This window comes from Chelmon rostratus, chromosome 4 (genome assembly GCF_017976325.1).
Source record: "Chelmon rostratus isolate fCheRos1 chromosome 4, fCheRos1.pri, whole genome shotgun sequence".
Classification (NCBI taxonomy): Eukaryota; Metazoa; Chordata; class Actinopteri; order Chaetodontiformes; family Chaetodontidae; genus Chelmon; species Chelmon rostratus.
In genome coordinates this window covers 11,387,588-11,409,713 of record NC_055661.1, presented here as the reverse complement: position 1 = coordinate 11,409,713, position 22,126 = coordinate 11,387,588, and the positions used below count along the sequence as shown (strand labels likewise).

At 43.4% G+C, this 22,126-nt stretch overlaps 1 protein-coding gene across 4 annotated transcripts in view; it reads right to left on the bottom strand.

The window, feature by feature from the left end:
- Positions 1-2,507: 2,507 nt before the first annotated feature.
- pde4ba (phosphodiesterase 4B, cAMP-specific a) overlaps positions 2,508-22,126 on the bottom strand; it is a 124,454-nt gene continuing 104,835 nt past the window's right edge. For 2 of the 4 annotated variants that reach the window (XM_041936049.1, XM_041936050.1), the window contains exons 7-14: positions 12,387-12,480; positions 8,873-9,156; positions 8,591-8,755; positions 7,782-7,881; positions 7,514-7,668; positions 7,276-7,398; positions 6,505-6,687; positions 2,508-6,387 (exon numbers count right to left, since the gene is read on the bottom strand). In XM_041936049.1, coding sequence (XP_041791983.1) covers positions 5,950-6,387; positions 6,505-6,687; positions 7,276-7,398; positions 7,514-7,668; positions 7,782-7,881; positions 8,591-8,755; positions 8,873-9,156; positions 12,387-12,480 — 1,542 coding nt within the window. In that variant the 3' untranslated portion in view covers positions 2,508-5,949. Of the gene's footprint in view, positions 6,388-6,504; positions 6,688-7,275; positions 7,399-7,513; positions 7,669-7,781; positions 7,882-8,590; positions 8,756-8,872; positions 9,157-12,386; positions 12,481-13,319; positions 13,928-18,129; positions 18,397-22,126 lie in introns of those variants that run through there. The other 2 variants (XM_041936051.1, XM_041936052.1) reach the window with 2 other exon arrangements.

Below are 22,126 nucleotides of genomic sequence, written 5' to 3'. Positions count from 1 at the left end.
TTGTGTTTTTATGGACGGAAGTTGCTGCAGTAAATACAATAAAAAGGCAGTTACTAATAGCACAATGCTGTGTTCCATGGGATGTTTCCCAAAGTGCACTGCAGCCTGAAAATCCTCCAGTCAAACCAGTCATTTGTGGAAACTGATGGGCTAACAGAACATGCCTGGAAATATTGTTTCATTAAGCATTTTTGCCCTCTCACCCAGGCTGTGTGTTAAATAAACAAACTTAATAAGTTAGCAATTTAGCAACTTTATTAGCATCCACATCCTTCCCAGTTAATGTTAATGGGGAGTCACTGTGGGGGTGTGCTGCAAAAGAACAGGAGTCAGGCTTACTTAGTTAATGATAGTTAATGACTCCATCAAAGTAATGTAACTTATTACATTTGATTGCTTTCTAATTACTTTTCTAACAGGTGTTTTAAACAGAAACGTCCAGAGGTACTTTATTTTATGTGCTATTGCAATTAAAGGCCTTCTTGTATGATGACATGACCACCCGCCTTCACATGGTCACCTGGTCACAGGTATGGCAGCTTCAGGTTGCCTTGCACGTTGATTTGATTGGCAGAATTTGAATCCATACTGCCCAGTGAATGGAGTCCGTCTACGGGCAGGCACAGCTCCTCTTAAGCCAGCCTACCCTTGGTGGTGTTGCAATTAATTTAATCCACCTGCTTTGCTGGCCGAGTTGTTTGTAAATATGCCAAAAGAAGGCTTCCTGCACGGCAAAAAGATCTAAAGCAACAGAATCAATGTTATATTCCACATACAAGCTTTTTACAGGAAAGAATGTATTCGGGTGATTAGTAGCTAAGTTAATTACATATTTTTTTCAGTCTCATAGTGGATTATAATTCGGTTTATTTTGTAATTCAATTACATAAAGCAGTTACATGTAACTAGTTGCTCTCTGACTCTGGATATTGTGCTCCCTAACACACAAAACAATGAACTTGTTGGCAGAGGTAATCAATTTTGTGTCTTCCATTTAAAAAAAAAAAAAAAAAATCCTGTCCGTCTTGCCATTCTGTTTGTCACTATCATGCTTTCAAAAACAGTGTGTGTGGCCGTGTAGCACTCCTGTTGTGGGGACATAAATCTGTTCACACTGTCACATTGTGGGGACTCGCCTCTCATATGGGGACAACTAAGTTCCCATAATGTAAATCATTAAATTTTAGAGTGAAGACTTTGGTTAAGGTCAAGGTTAGGCTTAGGGTAAGGCAAGTAGTGCTTATGGTTATGGTTGGGGTAAGTCTGTAAGTATGAATGTAAGTCAATGTAATGTCGCCAAAAGTGACAGAAACATGACTGTGTGTGTGTGTGTGCGTGTGTGTGCGATAACAAATGAGAGCTACTTACTGTATGTGCATTGCTGTGTGTTTTTGTGTGTGTGAAGGCCTTATGTCACATCAGGACAGTCCTGTCACATTGTGTGTGGGCTGCGGTTCTGAGTCTGTGTCACACTGTGTCCCCGTCTCAGCACATTAGAGCTGAACCTCTGTGATGATGCAGCAAACGCAGTGACATCTAGTAGCATAGCACAGACATACTAACACACACTATAATATCATTTCAGTTCTGCTTCACTTAACAGCGCTGTCCTAAGGTTTGAGGTTGATGGGTTTTTTCTCACAGGACGGGCCAGGATCTGCTGACCGTCACAGGCTTTATTCTTTGTTCTATAGACTGTGGTGGACTAACTACGGGATCTTTAAACTTTGAAGACAGGACCACAATTTAATTAATCCAGTCCCAGACTCTCCGATAGTATTCCTGTCAAATAACATACCACTGAGTCATATCTCATTCCTACAGCATTCTCCTGCTCATTGGAAAGCTGTAAGATCATCTGTGTTGTCCTGAAATGTCAATGTATCTTGCTTTTTTATATTATTGTAAACTGAGTATTTTGGGCTTTTGGGTTTTTTGTCGGACACAACAAGCAACTGGAAATCGACAGGGACCTTCTGATGAGCATTTTTTTCATGTTTCTGAGACTTAGTAGGTGATTCATTGAAATATAGTTGACATATGAGTTGATAATGAAATTAGCCAGAGCACTAAGTCTATGCATTTATTGTGCGACTCTTGTTTACATGTTTGATGAAAAAACTTTGAATGGAGTTTTGCTATTGCGTCTCTATATTCAGTCTAATATCCTCTCCAGTTTTGACATTTGCATGGCAGTGTTGTTTTATTCTAAATTTGTTCACAGCTTTTTGGTCAGGTTCCATGTCAGCAGAAGCACAGACCCCCAGGGGCCACTAGCAGGGATTTTAGCTTATTGTTGATACTGTTTTACATACTGGAGGCCTTTTTTCAGCATAGGACCCAGGTGCTCCGTTAATACAGTTTTGTATTGGGACACAGCCTAATGAAACATGACAAACATGTTGGAACCCAGCAGAAGCACGACTGTGACCCAATTTGTTGTTCACACACAGAGTTAAGAAAATTGGGCCATGAGGGGGGGAAAAAGCAGAAACAGAAGAAATATATTCATGCTTTGCTTTTAATCACTTAATAGAAAAAGTATTTCAGATTTATTTTTGAACACAATATACAATATAATACCATACATTGTGTGAAACATTTAATAACCCACCTGCAACACCTGGTGGACTTGAACATATTATTGACAATTAAAAAAAAAAAACCATCTCTCATGCAGATAGTGCTAAATCTGGCTAACCATTTGGACACAACTATGACCAAAAAAGCTTGAACATAGATAAACAATGTTAATACTGACAAATTTGAATTTCAAAACTGCTAACAAGTTTGGTCAGAAAGAGTTCACACATTAGCACAATCAGTCACATAAGATCATGATTTGTTGTTAATTCAGAAAGATTCACGTCAGTGCCGGGCGTATTGTAGCATGCTACCAATACCGTCCCCGTGTTATCTACTTTTACATGAAGTGCGCTAAGTGTAAAAGGAGACAATCGCTTTGTGTTTGTCAGTCGAACCTGTATCTGGCCTCGTGTATCAGCAATCTGCATTCAAATGCTGGGTGGAGAAGCTTAGGTTGTGACAAACCGCTGAGAGAAAATAAGCCATTTGTGTACTCTGATGCCAAGCATTGACTAAGCTTCTCGGTTCCTTAGCTAGCTTGTATGTATCCTGTATCCAAGCCTATGCAGTTTAACATGTCCTCTATGTCGCCTCTGGGTTACCAAATTGCTGCTGTCAGATGAAAACCTTGTAGCTACAAAAACTACAAAAATTATCTAAGAAGCAGAATGAGGGCATTCAAAGTCCTCTGTGGAATCTGGGCTTTCATTTAAGAAATGTAACTAAGATGAAATTTAACAGTCAAAAACTCAATTTTTCAGAAGTCTGAAAAAAATACCATGATAGTAATTAAGAATTCAAAATGATTCAGAAGTGAGAGCATTTTTGGTTTAATATTCATGCATAATAAGCTAAATATAGAGTTTGTCATTTTCTTGTCGGTGACGTTACATAAAAAGACAACACAATTTAAACTTTTATGTAAAATCAAAAGATTAAATGTTACTTTGGAGTTATAAGGTTCTCATGTGACAACAACAACGTGTCTCTAGCTGCTGCTCTGCTGGGCACTCAAAACATTGTGCGAATATATACTTAGATATATTTATATATATTTATATGTATATAAAAACAATATATAATACATATATAAAAAGACTCTAATCCAGAGTCTTCTACACATTAGACACCACCACTTTCAGGTAATGCAAGTGCATATAAATTAAAATAGATTTTACACTGAACCAGTATTTCTTATGTACAAGCTTAAAGTATAGAATAAATACACACTGTTATAAACAGCAAAAAGGACCAACTTGAGCTCCTAGCAACAAACAGTAGAGACAAAGGTGTGGAGTGATGGGGGTAAGGCCTGATGACAAAGTCAACACATTCAGACAGACACACACACACACACACACACACACACACACACACACACACACACACACACACACACAAACAAAACCTTCCACACATATATATACTGCACACAAACGATTGCCACTTAAGCATGCTGGAGTGAAGTTAGATGAAGTACCTTTGAGTTTATCAGTAAACCAATATGAAAATGGAGAGATGCTAGTAGAACATCCATAAAAATTAGTCATGGAAGCCACAGGAGCAGAAATATGAAGTCTGCAAACCATTTCCAATCCGTATTCCCCATCGCATTAATGAAGAAACAAAAAGACAGTTTGTTTTAAACCTAGAGCACCTAATTATTCCTCTTTTTCAAAAGGGTACAGTCTGCCATGCTGAATCCAGTTATTCCATCTGTGCCAAATCCTAATAACCCCACTGTCCTGGAAACCTGATACAGCGGAGGGGGAAGGGAAAAAATTCAATTGACGTCAATGAGCAGACGCTGCACTTGAGGGATTTTATCGTGAGGAAGAAATAGCCGGCCTGATTGTTTTGGGGTCGTGTCTGTGGAGCCCAGAGGGGTTTGTAAACCATGTGAATAGTGGCGCTGATGAGGGTATGAGAGCGCCTTTCAGACAGGCAGCTCTAAGAGCACCTTTAATCATCTGGTCTGGGCCTGATTGCAAAGGGGCAGGGGGGCGTTACATCAGACGGGTCTGGGGTCAGGACCCGTTCCAACTAACAGGATTATTAAGACTGCAGCATACCTGTGGGCTAAAAATAGACTCACTGCTGTTGTGCATTTCGTCCTTGGCAGACTTCATGTCTGATTTTATCATAGATCTAAACAGTTCGTTGAGCTGTATGTTTTCAGACCTGCTCTTTTTTCTGCTGACATTATCCAGTGGTAGGTTATTATGGTTTGAACTGGACTAACCTCTATCTCATACCTACACGACAACCATGGATGCAAAAATTATGACAAAATCCTATAAATCAAACGTTGCATTCATTTTACTGAAAGCTTGGCAGGAATATCTGTCCACATAGGTGCAAGTGTTGGATTTCATATCCTCAATGAGGATTTTGCATTAAAAGTTTTGGTGTGAAAATGTTGGAAGCGCCCCAATGGTCTGCAGACCGTTCCAAAGAATAAAAGATGATGTAGAAAGAGATGGAGTATGAAAAGAGGTCATGTATTTCAGTGAGACTGTGACATTCATTGACTGACATGTGACATGCAGAGCAACAAACTAAACACGTAACACGAACCATGAGCGAACACACACGTTTGAATTCCACATGAAAAGAAAAACATTGTGCTCAGAGTGAAAAACAGATGCGACAAAATGTGCGTGTGATGTAGGCGTTAATGTTTCCCTATTTGGATGAGTTTGTCCGAGAGTTGTTTGTCAACGTTTGTTTGGATTTCTCTATTGCCCAATACATGGAAGACTGTTCTCTTTTTAACATACAAAAAAGATTTTGCTCTGTCAGATAAGAAAAAAAAAACATTTCACAGACATACTAGAGTGTTCAATAAATAAAAAACTATTATAAAGACAATAGTAAAAAAGGCACACAAAAGTCCTTTGACAAATGGTACAGGAAAAAAGTAAACACTTTCTCTTGCTATACAAATGTGTCTCCATCAGTAGATCTTACTCTATGCTACTTCTAGATCATATCATATCTGTAAAAAAGTCTTAAGGTACAAAACTTCTCTCAGTAGTGTCAATGTCCATTTAATGCCAGTCCAGAAAAGAAAAGTAACAATTTCCCAAACTGGCCAGAATCCTTCAAGTTCCACCCTCGGTCTCGCCTGTCCATCAAGACTAAAATGTTCGCAGTAATTATTTCCTGAGAACTCTGAAGCCGCCTCACTGAAACTGCCCGTCCGTGTCTGGCTTCAAACACCCAAGTGCAAGACGCCCCCGTGCGGGACGAAACTAAGCCCTTGCTTCTGTGGGCTTATTAAAAAGCACATCTGCAAGAGGATCTCCCCTCTTCTTCCAAAAAAAACTTTCACATCACCATGTGAGCCCGGTGGTGGAAGCTCTATGTGTCTGTGGGTGAAGCCTCATGTGTCACGATCTCGATTGCCGACGTGGGCTCCATCATGCCGCCCTCCTCGTCCTCCTGAACGTCCAAATAATTCAGGGGAGGAGAACGAGTGTCTCCTAGACTGTCCTCCTCCTCGTCTAACTCTTCCTCTTCTTCCTCCTCTTCGCCGTCTTTCTCTATTCCATCCAAGTCCTCCTCCTCCAAGGTCAGCTCAAACTGAAATTTCTCCCCTCCGCCTCCCTGCCCCCCACCGCCTCCACTGTGTCCGTGCGTGCCCTGGTCGTAGAACGGCGGGGAGGGACTCTGGGGGATCATGCTCTGGTACCAGTTCCTGTTGTCCTCCAGCGTGTCCAAAATGTCCTGGGCGTCAGGGTGGACCAGATCAGCCCAGGTCTCCCACAGAGGGTGCACGATGTAGTCGATAAAGCCCACCTGGAAAGGAGTAAGGAGACAAACAGAAATTGAAATCCTTTCTTTAATGATGCACATGTGTGAAATTATACATCCGTGTTTGTACATAATGCAGTTCCTGCGTCCTCGATCGCGTACCTGGCTCTTCTCCACCGAGGCTGTGTGTTTGTCACACATAGGGCTGATCTCCATTCCCCTCTCCCTCTCTCTGTCTCCCTGGTGGAAGAACTCCTCCATTATCCGATCAGTCCACTGACGATACAGCTCCAGGGACTTAGTGGGGTTGCTCAGGTCAGCACAGTGCACCATGTTACGCAGCACCTATAAATAATACAGAACAGCAATTTAGTAAATGCCTGTGTCCCCTGAAGTGGGCTCATCGTTTTCAGTTTTTCCTATGTCCCCTCAAAATCTCCAAATTCAGCAGTGTTTAATTATTTTGAACAAGTGAACATTGGATAACAGGTTAAATTCTACTTTAAAAGCAACATCCGTAGTGTAAACATGCTGTGGTTGGTTTTTACTCTGCTTCTAAATGGAATCTTGGACATAATCCGCTCTTCCTCCCCACTACATTATTTGTTTTGCATTGTTTTGTTTTTTCAGGCTAATTCTATAATGTTCTATGTTGTGAAAAAAGAAGAAATCCCAGACAGATCTTTAGATGGAAGGATGGAGAAGGAAGATGGATGGAGTGAGAAAAGAAGTGACGGTGGGAGCAGAGGTCAGCCACGTAGGAGGCCGGCTAATGATTATTGGCTGAGCAACCTCTGCCAGCTCTGGCTATTGATTAGAGCTATTAAAAGCGGGTAAAAGGGAGATGGAGGGCTTATAACGTGTCCAATCCCAAACTCACAGTCCATATAATGTAAGTTTATTGTTGTGTGTTAAGCAAAAACCAGAATCTACCTGTATTCTGTCGGTGTAATTGTCCAGCAGCAGCACTCCAGAGCTCGTCACCTTCTTAGTCTCCACCATCGTCTTCAGGTCAGCCAGCAGACTCATGTGTTTGGACATGTCAGTGGCCAAAACCTGAACGAAAGAGAGGGGAAAAAAAATGCCCTCAGCTTTGGGATCATGTGGACAGGTTACGATTTAACTCGAGATGACGTTAAAAGAGACGAGAAGGTGAATGGCGATGTCTTACCATGTCGATGACCATCTTGCGCAGGGACTGTCGCTGCTTCTTAGTGAGGTTCTGGAAGATATCGCAGTTGTCCTCCTGCAGCAGCTTGAATCCCACGGCCAAGTGATGGTTCTCCAGCACAGACTCATCGTTGTACATCAACGCCAGCTCAGAGTCTGCCAAGGCGTTAAAAAGCACCAATTTATATATATTTATATTTTCAAAGATGGCAACAAATTAGTCTTAGACGATATGTCTTAGTCTAGTGTTGAGTAACATTTTGACTCACTGGTATTGATCAGGAACTGGTTTGATACTCCAGGATGGTCCACATCATGGATAGCTGCAGCAAAAATGGCTGCTAGGATCTCAAGATCTGTGAAGACCGCCTGCGAAGGAGAAAGGAAGAGAGGGGAGGGGGAAAAGAACATTAAACTATTTCTGAGGATAAAAATAGCATCAGCATAGCATCTGTTCACTAACTATTGATTTCCAGAGCGCTGTGTGAGGAATAACAGACCCAGGGTTGTACAGGACAACCTTCCGGACTGGATTTGCAAGTTACCATCAGATTTTTAAACTTAATTTGACTCAAGAGATGGGGTTGTTTCTGTTTCTGTGAGCAAGCTAGCTGGCTGCCTTCCTGTAAACCGTCACTGTGAGCGAGTCTAACGCTGTGTCTGCTCGTTTCCATACATGAAAGATAGCGAGACTGTCTCACCAGCTACTCCAGTTTAAGGAGAGCTGTGAGAAAATGCATGCGGGAAAAATCTAACAAATGAGGCACAAAGGAAAAAGAGAAGTTCTCTGAGTAGAATGGTGCAAGTGGAGAGGGAGGAAAAGATGATTCAATGGAAGGATGCTGAGCTCTTCAAAGCCGGTGTGGCGATCCAGGAAAGTGGTACATTGGGTGATGTAAGAGCTCACTTCTCTAATTTTGTTTTTTTCCCCCCTTATTTCTGTGGTTGCACACTGGTGCTCAGGTCAGATGTGGGAAAATTTGTCAAGCTCCAGGGTTGAAACATGTACGCCAATTACATAATGAAACAAGAGCCAGATCTGAGGGACTGCAGTATTTCACTTTATATTAGAACTTACATCCAGGGCTGGAGTGGAGAGCAGGATGTGTGTGGATTGGGCTACGTCAGCGGCATGCAGGCTGTTATGGTAGGCCACATCTGAATGATAGTGATCTTCCAACGTCATCATGTAGGCAACAAACGTATCCATGGGGATCTTAAATGTCTTTAACAGGTCTCGCTCCTGGAAGAACATCAGAATATAATTAGGAATAAATGTGGATAACTATATTAGTAATTAAACAAAAAAAAAAGTAGAAGGCTTTAACCATTATGGACAGTAAGCAAAGGTGGTTCATACCTGGAAGATGGCATACATGATGCAGGTAAGAGGCCGGTTGTGGGAATACTCTGAAACCGTGAAGATGTTCAGGCCCCACTTGTTGAGGTCCTCCAGCTCCTTGGACAGCAGCTCCTCTTTATCTGTCTTGACGCCGAAGCGTGAGATGCTGCTGCTGGAGAGCGAGGGCCCGTGGGAGACCTTCTTGACCCCGCTGATCTGTGTCATCAGCTGTTGCTTCTGCTGCTTCTTCTTCTCTCGCGTCTTGGACGTCGGCGACGGGATCTCCACTTCGTTCTGTTTGTCTGAGGGAGGGGAGAATAAGAGATTGGTTGTTTTCAGAGATGTGTGGACATTGTGAGGAAGACGCGGCTGTAATTTCTCTTTAACCTCGCACAGCCCATGGGTTGTGATCTACCTCTCAAAAAAGACAAGTTGCAGGCTGCCCGAGGACACAGGTGCACTATAGAAACACCTGCAGCCGGTTAGTTCCTCAGGGATTTATCGATTCACTCATTTATTCATCATCTGTCTGTCCATTCATTTGTTCATTCATGCTCCCTGTCCTCCACCTGCAGTCTCTCTCTGAGCTCCTACTGTTCATTCGTCTCTGTCCCCCTCCCTCCCTCCCAGCGTTTTTTCCCCCCCGTCTCTCAGCAGGTGGCTCACATCTCATCTCCTGTTCTTTTCACTCTCATAGGTCAGCCCATTGACAGAGTGAGAGCTGGGGCTTCTACACAGTTAAGGCAGCTCCATGAAGTCGGCCATTCAATAAGCTGCCGCATCTTTCACAGCTTTATCAAATCACTTAGTACAGAGTGGTACTTTTATGCTTGGTTTATTTTATTTTGTCAGTCTGTTCAACTACATTTGGTTTGGCCTCAAATAAAGTGAATAATAAGTCCAAGAATAAAAACTGAAAGGCTCATTCCTTTGAAAAAGCAATTATAAATAATACGCCAGGCTTCACACTTTGTCCAAAAATAAACGCAGAAAACATGCCAAGTTTCTTTACCGCAATCACAGAAGAATTGAATGAAATCCTGCAGGGACCGGCTATCGGCATGTTTGTGAGCTGTGCACTCATCTATCAAGCCTCGACTCAGCTCATCGCTGGCCTATCAGCCTTCCCCTGTGGAGGGTTATTCAATTACCAGCTGTAATTCAAATAATCACTTTCACTCTCATGCTCTCCCACTCCCTCTCTTGCACTGTTTTCTCCGCTTTTCTCTCTGTCTCTTGCTCTCTCTTCAGTCCTCCAGTGGTAATTGAGAATGGGCAATTAAGCGCTCTCAGACATGTGCTGCGTGGGAAACAAGGGGAAGAGCAATATATTGCTCTCTAATTTATTACAGGCCATCATTATCACCACTGTGGTGTGGTGTTTGTGTGTGTGTGTGTGTGGCCTGTATGTGTGCCTGAGAGATCAGATTGTGAGACAGACAAGTTCGCAGTGTCGGCCTTATCACCCATGTCTACATCAGTGCATAAGTGGCAATACACAGTAAACGGCATGCACTCTGTTCCACAGTTGACCTGATATGATAAACTGCTTCAGCACAGTCATCCTGATACTGATCTCCATATTCCAGCAGATTAACTCTCTCTGTCACAGTTTGGCCTGCAATGTGTCAGCTGGTCACATGGATATTCCCTCTTATATTCTCCTCCTTCACTTTTCTCACTTTAGCATTTAGCAGTCTCTTGCTGTGTCTGGTTTTAGGCACTGAGTAAAGTAAGAAGCTGTCGTATCTTGTTCTGTTCTTGCTGTTCTTTTTCTCCCTTCTCCTTCCCGCTCCTCCGTCACCTCCCACGTTTATTTCAATTTCATCGGATTCTTTTTCATCCCGCTCCATTTGCTTTTCTCTGAGAGACGCAGATGCAGTGGGGGAGGTGGGGGGTGCTTTTTGGGGACATTTTTTTCCCCTCAGCATTTTCCCTAAACTAGGTGCGTTCTGCTGCCGGCTGATCAAAGGGAATTATGACAGAATTATGTCGCGAGGACAGCTGTGGCAGGGGGAAGGCACACGTGAATGGCCAGCATGCTGTCAGCCAGCAATCCATAATGGAAAGTCAGAAAACCTGGTCTGAAATCACCCTCGATGAGAAACCCCGGGATCTTTATTTGTCATGGGAATTATCCAGGCTCCATGAGCACGACTGTCAGCGGAAGAATTTAAAAACCAGATATTTGAATTTGGACTTGCCCTGCTAGTGATCTAAGAATGACCTCTGCAGAACCAGGCATATGCCAGGAAAATGTTATTTCTCTGAGGCTGAATGGATATTTTTCTAAAAATAATATAAAGCAGAAATAAGTGTATTACTGATGTGATGCTAATCTTAATGGATGCGAGGATTAAACAGTCCTACTGGTCAGCTGAGGCCAAACCAAGCCAGCTGTTTTTACCCCACTCTCCATTAATGTCAGCTGTTTTTTCTGTCTACGGTTAGCACGGTAATCCTGATTTCTTTATCATAGCGATAGTCATCTCTGTCTGGATTCTCGGGGCAGCGACGGGGGGAGGGGGAGAGGTGGAGGGACAACTAGGTGTCCCTGCTCACAAAGATGCATTAAGACAGTGATGAGTCACACAATCTGCCGAGCTCATCTCACTGCCAGCAAAGGGGGTTCCTCTGTACCTCTATTTTCTCCTTCACTGCAGTCAGCGCCCTCCCTCCCCCGTCTTCTCCGTCTCTCCTCAGCCCTGCTCTCGCTCTTTATGATCCGGTGGTGAGGGATCCGCCAACAACCCTACACCGGATCAGGATGCCAATTGATCGGAAGCACGGTGTCTATAAATAATCTTAAATACCTCGACGTGTATCTGTCCTCTAGCTATCGTCACGCCTCTGCGGAAATCTCACATTTACCAAAAGCCAACTTGTAATCCATTAAAAAAAAATCTGTTGATTGAGTGAGTTCACTGTGTGGTTTGATGCCAGGGCCATGGAATATTTTGTCCATGTGGGTGACAACAAATAGAAGACAGAAGAAGCAACGGTCCTAAAGACAATAAAAATCACCATCCATTCTCAGATTTCAAATGTACAACCCACGCTATCAGCATCCAGTTCCAACCCCCCTACCCTGAGCTAACAAGCTCCCTTGTCACTCAAATGGCACTTTTTACAGTAGCCAGCAACCTTAATATCTTTCTTTTGATAGTTTGAGAAATGTACATTTTTTACTTAAATTTTAATGGCCATTTTGAGCACAATGCCGTAAAAATCCAGACAAAGCTTAATGGCGCAGTGTTTTATGGTACGCCCCCACAGAAAAGCCTGCCAGAGCAACTTGCACGGCTTAACATCATGTACAAGACTGAACCTCCACAAAAACACTGCAGCAAAACAGACAAGTGGGGATCTGTGTGAGCCACAGATCACTGGTGGATATTTGTATGTGTTTTTGGTGAATATTACAGTTCATAGCTGTAGTCTGTGATGATTTAAGGTGGATTATAAAGACCAAATTGGTGAATTAGTTCGTGTGATTTTTGAGTGCATGTACACTTTCAAGACTGTCATTTACCCAGGAAGGTGTTGGAGATGAATTCGGAAACCTGATTCCCAGACCGACTCATCTCGGATAGGTGCGTCAACTCCCGATTCAACATTCTCTTGAACTGCAAGAGAGAAAGAAGAAGAGGAGGGGGGGGGAGAAAAAATGTCGTCAGTTTCCACTGAGGGAAAACCTGGGAGAAATTATGGTACAACATTCCATGGAAAATGCAGCAGTACCCAGTTTCATTTCACCAGCTCAAGAATATTATTTAATTACAGCGTGAAATCATCTTATTTTCCCCTGCAATTAATTAGGGTGCGGATCATTATTTGTGTTACCAGTGGGGAGGCCATCACCTTTTAATGCCCCTCAATTCACCCCCTGCAACCAATTTACACTTTTATTACACTGAATCACATTTTTTGGGCCTATGTAACTGTTTTACTTGCGTCAGTGTGCAAGAATTTCAATGATGTCAAGAGGAAAATCTGCACACTGCTTCCTCCATTCCTCCAACATCCGCTGATTTTCATGTACTTTTTTTTTAATTATCAGCAGTTTTAAATAGATGAAACAGTTGACAGAAACAGATTAATTTGACAGTACACGGAGACCCAGGCACTGCAGTAGCAGCTGTTTATGACAGACTGATGCATGCGCGTGCACACACATGCACACTAACACATATACAAACAGACACACAGCTCTGCAGAGGGCTCAAGATGGAGCCTGAGCCACAAAACACCATTCTGTCAGCCCCCCCCCCCCCAACACACCACGATGGAAATGTCTTTTGGTGCAATTAGGCTAGCACAGTATCCTGAAGAGCCTCGCAAAAATGATTATGGAAATATTGAATTTCCTTAGAATTGACCCTTAATGCAACAGCACCACAGCACAGAGAGGTACAATGAAATGAGTGTGATATCCCGACAAGCTATGTAGATAAGCGCCACACACCTTAATGTAACCCCAAGACACCGACAGCAGGTAATTGGCTTCAGGCATTTTGGACCCCGTTTTCTCGTTCCTACACAAAGCCAGAACTGTAATCCAATGGAAAAAAAAGAGGCAGACGAACAGGATTCTTTCAGCGCCAAAAAGGACAAAAAATCCTCTCTTCTCTCCTCTAGTGTTTCTCTTCTCAGCGGCTAAGAGAGCAGCTTGATGATGGCTCACTCTCCCTCTCAGCAGCAGAAAAGGGCCAGCTCTGAGTCTCCATGCCTGGGGATGGCTGGACGGACAGACGGACGGATAGATGGAGGATAAAGTAAGCGTCGTAGCCAGGCTATGTGAGGAGGAGATCCAGCAGGCTCGGTGGATCGGCTGGAGCAGCAGCAGCTGGAGCCGTGTGCTGGGGACTCTCAGCACACTGATGAATAATGGAGAAGAAGCGAGGAGGAGGAGGGGAAAAAACGGCGATGGAGACAGGAGGAGGAGGAGGGAGTGAGGCAGCGATGTTCATCTGACTGGAGGGGGGGTTCCTCCACTGGATTTGTCTTGCTTCGCTGCTCTCGCTGCTGTAGCGCTCACTCCCCCTCCTGCCTCGCTTCTTTCTATCTCTCTCTCTCTCCATGTTTCTCTCGTTTTCGTTCCCTCCCTCCCTCCCTCCCCCTTTGTCTCTTTTTCCCCCGCTGTAGTCTGCCAGCCCCAGCAACACGCTCTATTCAGAACACATGATTTGACAGAAAGTGGGGAGAAGGGGGGAGCCCTAATTACAGCTTGGCATTGGCGTATGCATGAGGCTCAGAAGGGATGTTTGAGTGATTGACGTACAATATCCAGACATGGATGCCAGACTTTTCTTCTCTTCTCTCTTTTCTGGTTGTGCAACTGCTGCAGATAAATCCCATCCTCTTCACTTCCCAGCCCCTCTAATTCCCTCTAAAAGCCATTTTTTATGAAGTCGGCCATTGTGAAGGAATGTCATGGAGCCATACAGCTATTCCTCCCCTCTGCAGTAAAACAATGAGGCTTGAGAAAGTTGAGCACAGTGACTGTATTTTCATCGCCATTATCTCTATTATCATCCGCTCGTCTCCCTCTCCCTCTTTTGAGTCCTCTGTTGTCTCTTGACACCCCCAGTGCAGCGGCCATTGTGGAGAACTCATAAGCCTGTTCATTATCCGCATCCCAGTTCCAATATTAGATGCTGTCAGGGTGTCTGTGGAAGGCTATTTTTAACAACCGAGAGACAACAAGAGAGTGGGGAAGACGGTCAGAGGAGGGGGGAGGGGAAAGGAGAGATGGGATATAATTGCATCCTTCCTCAATTTAGGTGACAACAGCCCTCGGTTTTCTCCCTCTGCCTGTGAGGAAGTGTGTACGCCAATTACCAGAACACCCCAACGCCATGGCAACAGCATCAGGCGGCCAGTGTGAGGCTGTTCTGAATGGAGGAGAGAGGAGAGGCTTCCCCCTCTCCTTCCCAGGCAGACATGTGGTGTAGCTGCTGAGCTGTCACGAGGACACACCACACACATCGCCTCTGCTCGCATCCACCGATGCGCAGACTGAAAATCGCTCCCCCCCTCCTCCCCTCCGTCGCCGTCTCTCCCTCACTGTCCACCACTTACATGTCAATTTCTCTCCCGGCTGCCACTTGCCAACAGAGTCATCAATCTCTCTGCCTGCCTCCCTGGCAGAATCAATGGGCTGTCCTTGGAGCAGGTGTTGATACTGCTGCAGTGTACAAGGCGGGGGCCACCTGACTGGAGTGCACTGTCACATCAGGAACACTGGCCAATTTCATTTGTGCTTTTTTTCAGTTTAGTCACGACTGTTGTTTGTGAAAACCTCGAGGATGGCTGCAGTGCTGCGCTAATGAGAAAGTACCCATAGTTCTTGTCACTTCAGAGCCGATCCATGTGAATCTGTAAACAGAAGTTCCCAGAGAACCTTCAGTCCGATGTGTGTGCATGCGCACGAGTTTGGAAAGATGAGGGGGAGATCAAAGCTTCCCCGAGAGGATTCCGGATTATCCTCCCACTGAGGGAAAGAACCAGAAGCAGGGAGGTAGGACGCAAGAAAAGAGCGAGAGAAAAAAAAATAAGAAAGAGAGGAGGCAGCTCTTTATATAATAGCCCACTGCATAATATATAAAGAAACCAGAAATAACAGCGGGGGATGTCTCTGCAATGTGTTGAAGAGCTATGCTTCCCCACAGGCAGAAAGAAATGCTTCAGTACACACGCACACAGCGGCAGCAGCTATTATCTACAGTTAAGCACAGTTGATGCTGACATGTCACATGCATGTTCCACACACTCGCGCCCATATGTTTCTGTATGAATGTGTTATTGCCAGTGTGTGTTTCGTGTTGTTGTTCATTCAAGGGCAGAAGGGAAGCCTCTTTACCTCCTACTGACATCATGACACTGGAGGGAGATTAGCGTCTTAGAGCTCTGTGGGTCTCTTTCTCACATACCCACATACTGTATATTTGAATTCTATTATTTTACCCTTTCGCTTCTTCCCATTCTCAAGCATCTTTACTGCTCCCTTTTTCTCCTGTGCTAGATAATTTAAGTATTTAAAATATGGCTTGAATCATTGCAGCTTCTTTCCTGTCTGCTTGAAATCATCAGCTATTGTCATCTGAGGTCGTTCTTCACACTGAAGTTGTGCCTTTGAGCCACTAGTGGGCGCACTATGCCCAGTCTGCTGTAGAGCAATCCGTTCAGTGTTCAGAGAGCATTGACCCCATAATCCTGCAGTAACAGAAACTCGACCAATGGATAAACCTGTTTGAATGCTTGTTTTCTATCAAATTTTAACAGATGTTAGTAAGTCTTTCAACCAATCAGGATAAGTGTGAAAGTACTGGAGAGTAAAGCAGTTACACTCATCTTACACTTTTCCCCTGAGCATTTATTTATTTCTTATTTAATTAAACAACTCTCTCAGCTTCAATTAAAATAAATCACAATTACTATAAAATGTTTTTCATTCACTGTCTGAATTTTTATGACTATCATATAATTCATATTGACAGCATGCAATGTAGCTTATGAAAAACATTTTCTCTTCAGCAGCAAACCTGCAGTGGTTGTGGTTTATTTCCCGCTCGCTTTAGCAAAAATGTGACGCAGATGGCTCATTGGCGTTATGGCAAAGACTCGCAGTGACATAACTCTGAAGATCGGGGAACCTTCCTACGTATGAACCGTGCGTATGTTGGGTGAAGCTGCAGACAACTCAACCTAGAGACGGCCTGACAACCTCTCACTTCCTCTGACTCACTAATGCTCATGCTCATGCGTCTGTATGAGAAAGAGTGTATTCATGTGTCTCTGAACCTACAGCACATGGAAAGATGCATTGAAAAGTAAGTCCACTTTAAGAACAGGAGACAAAAACGGAGGGAGAGATACAGTAAGTAAGCAATTTCTCAGCTGAGTGATTCATTTCCATCACTCCTGGCTATTCAAGGCCTCAGCAGACTCAGATGTGGTGTGCAACACCACTTTTGGCTGGAGGAAAACAGTTAACAACCCTGCCCGCTTGAGCCCTGGTTGCTTTGAAAGCATAAAGCACTCCCATGTAAAATACCACAGAGGCAGTATTACACCAAGACATAATGCTGAAAGCCCAAGAAGCAAGACATGCTAAAAAAACACCAAATCCTTCTCCACACAAATGGATGCTGAAAATACATAGAAAGCAACATTTTTTTTAAATTATGTTAAAATGGCATGTATCCCCCTAACTTTTGGGAAAAATTCCCAGAACGATTCACCTGTTTCATCACCAACCTCTGTGCAGCATCATTGCCACTACCGCTTCTCTTTCTGCCCAGATGACCTCAGTTCTCAGAAAAAGAAAGAAGAAACTCCAGGCTTTGGTACTATGGTTAAAAACACAATGTATCGCCTGCCAGGGCCTTAAATCTACAGTCATTTTGCTTGTAAACTCAGCCCCTTCCCTGTGTTTAGACCACCTTAGACACTTCTAGAAACCACATTAACACAAAACAAAATAATTCAGCTTCTTTTCCAGCATTTTGGTGCTTTTTGCTCTCCTCGCCTGTTTTCGAGCAGTAGCTACACAGTTCAACTACACCTACAACTATCACCTGTAGGTCACTTAAGAAGAAGGAAATCCGTTTAACACTGTTCCAAAAACAAAGCAGCGTCTGCAATTAATAGTCTCAGGAAAACTCAGCACTTCTTCGATCTCAACACTCTGGGAGAAAAGTTCAAGTAATCCCACAAACTAAAGCTGTAACTGGACAGACAACTGAAAGATCAAGAGACAGAAATAGAGTCTATGATCAGCACTGAATTTATCTGTGATGTTTAGGTCAAAGGGAGAAGAAAAGTCTCTGAGTGTGTTATAATGCAGCCACAAATCGGTGCATTGGCGTATTCAACTTATTTAAATCATAGGAAAGGGTGCACACGGGTTCGCAAAAGCAGATGCATGCACAGCTGCCTCCTGCATGAACCGTAGAAAAATGAAAAAGTTAGCAGCCCTCACTTCAGTAACGTGCAGCTACAGTAACTAAACATCTTGCGCTTTGAAAAGGAAGAACCCTAAAGCACACATTCAGCGGCCGCAGCAGTGAAATCTGTTTAAAGCACTCTGAAGACAAAAAACCCCGGTTAAAAAGACTATAACCACTGCATGTGGAATTCACACCATGTTAAGCAAGCTACAAAAGTTTAGCACTCAAAATCCACACAAGACAGAGAATCCTACAGGTCATTAAGAAAAGTTAAACTTCTTACAGACTCTTTATTTCTAACTACAAAAAAAGAAGAAAACTCACCTTCCTCCAGCCATTTAGCTTCCCTAACTTCCTCTCTTTCTTGTCAAAGCAGCAGGCTCCCATGTTGCTGTGAGTCGAGGGCAGAGCAGAGTGGGCCTGCCGTCCGTTAAAGTGTCTGTCTCAGTCTGACTACAGCGTGAGTAAAAGGGCCAAGCCTTGGCTCTCTGACGCTGGGAAATGCCACAGCTCCAGTGACTCACTCTGAGCTGCGAGGTCTGACTAGGCTTTACCTCACACCCTGTGTATGTGGAGCAATGCCTGAGTGTGTGTGTGCGCGAGAGAGAGACACCTCTGCCTCATACACACTCCCTCATGGGGGTAGTCCCGCCTCTAGCTTCTCGCTCCTTTTGCTTGCTGTTCGCTACTCGTGCAGCCGGCGCTCACGGCTCTGAGGTTTACACTGTCCATATCGCCACCATTCTGATGACTACGGCGCTTCCTGTTTTGATGAACACAGTGGATTTCCTTGAACTACAACTACAAGGAAAGGTAGCCAGAAGCAGTTGCTGTTTTTTTTTCCCCCTGGCACGTAAAATATGTCCAGTTGAAAGTTTAATGGCTAAATGCGGAGGAGAGGTCTAACTTTCAAGAGTCCTTGAGTTTGCAAAAGAAAACACGACACAGAATCTAGTTGTCTTCACCATTACCTGGTGTAGAAGTGCAAACTGTGATAGCTGGTCCCTGAACAAAGCTCTACACAATAACACACGAACAAACCAACAGGAGTGTTAAATTTATATTTCTGCTCATGCAGCACCTGTTGAGTCAGTCAGGAGCCCAGCGACAAAAAATCAGCTAAATCAACAGCTTTCAACTGCAACTAACAATAAGAATTTTCTGCTTTTCTTTGTCTTAGAGTAAATGTAATATTTACACCGTGTTCGGCAGCGCACGGTGAAGTTTTCTGATGTTTTATACGTCGGCTGATTAATTGTGAAAACAATCGGCGGGTTAATCGATAATGACAATAATGATTACTTGCTGTCCTATATGTCTTGTTTTGTCTGACGTTATAAAACAGAGAAAAGCAGCAAATTGTCACATTTTAGAAGCTTTAGCCAAAGAAGCTGATTTGTTAACTAATCGTTCCGCATTGATTCATCTGTAGATTTTTTTTTAATTATTTTCTAGTCAATAAAATGAAAATAATCAATGATATAAAACAGAAGAGCAGAAAATCCTCACATTTTAGAAACTGACTTGATAAATGGCTTCAACAATTAATAGGTCAATAAAATGTTTTGGTCAATTAATTAATTAATCAACTGACCGACTTGAATTGAATTTCAGTCCTACTTTCAAATAATAGAAGGTCCGTGGCCTTGACACAGAAGAACATCCAAACTCACAACAGGCCTTGACCCGTCTACGTCAGCCATACATAACAGCGAGGACAGTCACGCAGTGTGAGCCCTCAGCAGCGGCAGCGGCCCCCCCACACTTCACCTTGGAGGTACAACAGCAGCTTCTAACATTTCACCTCCCTCGTACTCAGGTTTCATACTCCGCCACAGCTTGAATAACAGCTTTTCCAGCCTAAATACGGCAGGTTGGCAGGGGTCACATTAGCTAATTGACTTGTCCTTGTTTATAAAACCAGGCCGAGCGTAATGACCCTCATGGCTGAGAGGCAGCAGTTGTGTAATGTTTTAGTTTACTGTAAAAACAAGGCTACAGGTGAGATAGCCTAGATATCAGAGGGATTAACCGACTGTTAATATAGACCCGTAACATACTCACACACGTAGGCATAAACAGCTCAAGCACTGAAGGTACACATGTTTGATGGAGGATTCCTTATCAGTGTCTTATCCACAGATCAGGACAGGTTCACCCACCTGCTGAAGTCACGCCAATGACAGTGTCACAAAACTCACAGTGGTGGCTGAATTTTTAAAGAAATATCTGAATGTGCATTATTTTTAAAGGTTAACTTTCCGTCATCGCAGACAATTAAATAAGGCAATTAAATAAGAGAACATGCCAATGAACTGTGCTATATCTGACCAGTCCGCGACAGTCAAACTACTGTCAGCTTCTTATGCTGTTGCATTGTAAAACAGTTTGATTATCTTGGCAGCTGAAGGGGTAAGTCTAACGCAGTGTTTTCTGGAAAAAGCAGGATACAACTGTCGCTTCTTTATTTCATAGTTGGGATTTTTGGGAATTTCTCAAACTGGGGAGGCTCCTGAAATCAATCACCACCTGCGTATAAGTTTTGGCTCAATCCTGACAATTTTTCTGTGATTGCAAAAGTGCTAAAATTACAATGCGTGAGATGAGACTAATTCAGACGAGGGTTGATATAAATCAGCAGCTTTATCACATTTATGAATATAGAAAAAAGTGTTTTATAGTTATAGTTCTGCTGCAACGGACAGACTCTCTGTCTCTCCTGTCTGCCGTCCTGTAGTCTCACTCTGTCCATCCATGTCTAAATGTCTGTTTGTTTAAATGCTTAATCATATTTGTTCTGTGATTCAGTCATCCTCACTAACTGAAACCAGTCCAGCTGCCTGTCAGCGTTGGATGTGTGTCCAGATGACGACAGCAATGGGATAAATAAACACGACCATTAACCACTCGAACGGGCATGATGGGATGTCTATTGTCGTCTGGAGAGAGAGCAGGGGATCAGGAAGGAGACAGGAAGAGAGAGTCACTCTGCCCAGGGGTCTGCACGGTCCCTCACACACACACACACACACACACACACACACACACACACACACACACACACACACACACACAAATGTTCTCTCTCTTCCTCTGTAGTTTATTGTGTTTGACCCACTGCGGGATCCCTCGCATCCTGTTGTCCAGTTTTATGAGAAATAACAAGCTTATCCTCTTGGCTCACTTGACAAACTGTTTTCAGGCTCTCTTACACACAGCTGCTACTCAGCGTACGTAAGCGCTTACTGTTCTTTCACTGCCACAAGCAAAGCGTGCAAACCAGTGTTTCATAGTGAAACTTCAGACTCAACCAAACAGCTGCCCACCCTCTACAGCTGTGTAAGGGGTAATATATAACAAACTATAGCCAAGATGGCCGAGCAGCCAGTCTCACTCATGTTTACGGAACGTGTTACTGTTGTAACTGACAGCTAAGAACTGGGTACCGGACTCGAAAATGGTGTCACGTGAATTAAAATTGCTTAAATGAATTATTTTCTTGATCGCGGGTGTGCTTCCCCACTCACATGTTCCCACATTGAGATAATTGGTCCTGTTTGCAGTTGGCAGTGCCTCTTTTCTAATGATGGTCTACTGGGGAAATTAACTTTTGGGCTGGAGGCGATTTTTTGTTGCAGTACCTCAAGTGGCCACTGAGACAAATTTGCATCAGGACTGTTTGGCGTATCCAGCTCTCTTAATCTACATCCATGGTAATCGGGTTGGTACTGCAATAAAAACATTCCCCTGCATCCCAAAAAGCACTTTCACCTCAGACTGCCATTACAAAAAAGATGTCTGTAACTACTATAACTATAAGATTTAATATTTGCAAAACTTTCCCTAAAGCCAGGAAACACTAATTTGATGTGCATGACATCATCTGAATGTTAAGTCTAGGGCCGAACAATTGTGAGACAATAATGCAGGTGTTCAGTGAGCCACACAGCACAAAAAAGCAGAACGAGAAGGGACAGAACTCCTTGGTTCATGTGCTGGATGAGCAACTTTTATTGGAATGAACGTCTTAGAGTCCGCTATCCAGTTTTCACAATGTGTCCATGAGCTCAGTGTAAAACTGATCCACCAAAATGAAGACCGACGCATAAATTGTGATGTTATGATAAGACCTGCTTCACAGACTACAGTCACCTCATTACCACTGCTGCCCTTCCCCAAACTAATAGTAATAATACTTCTATTGATAAAGGTTAGCGTCATTCACAAGTATAGAGAAGGTTACTCAAGGTTAATGCATGAGTGCAGCGGATTAATCGTAGATCTAAACACCAGGAGTCAGCATCCAGAGAAAGCTCAAAGG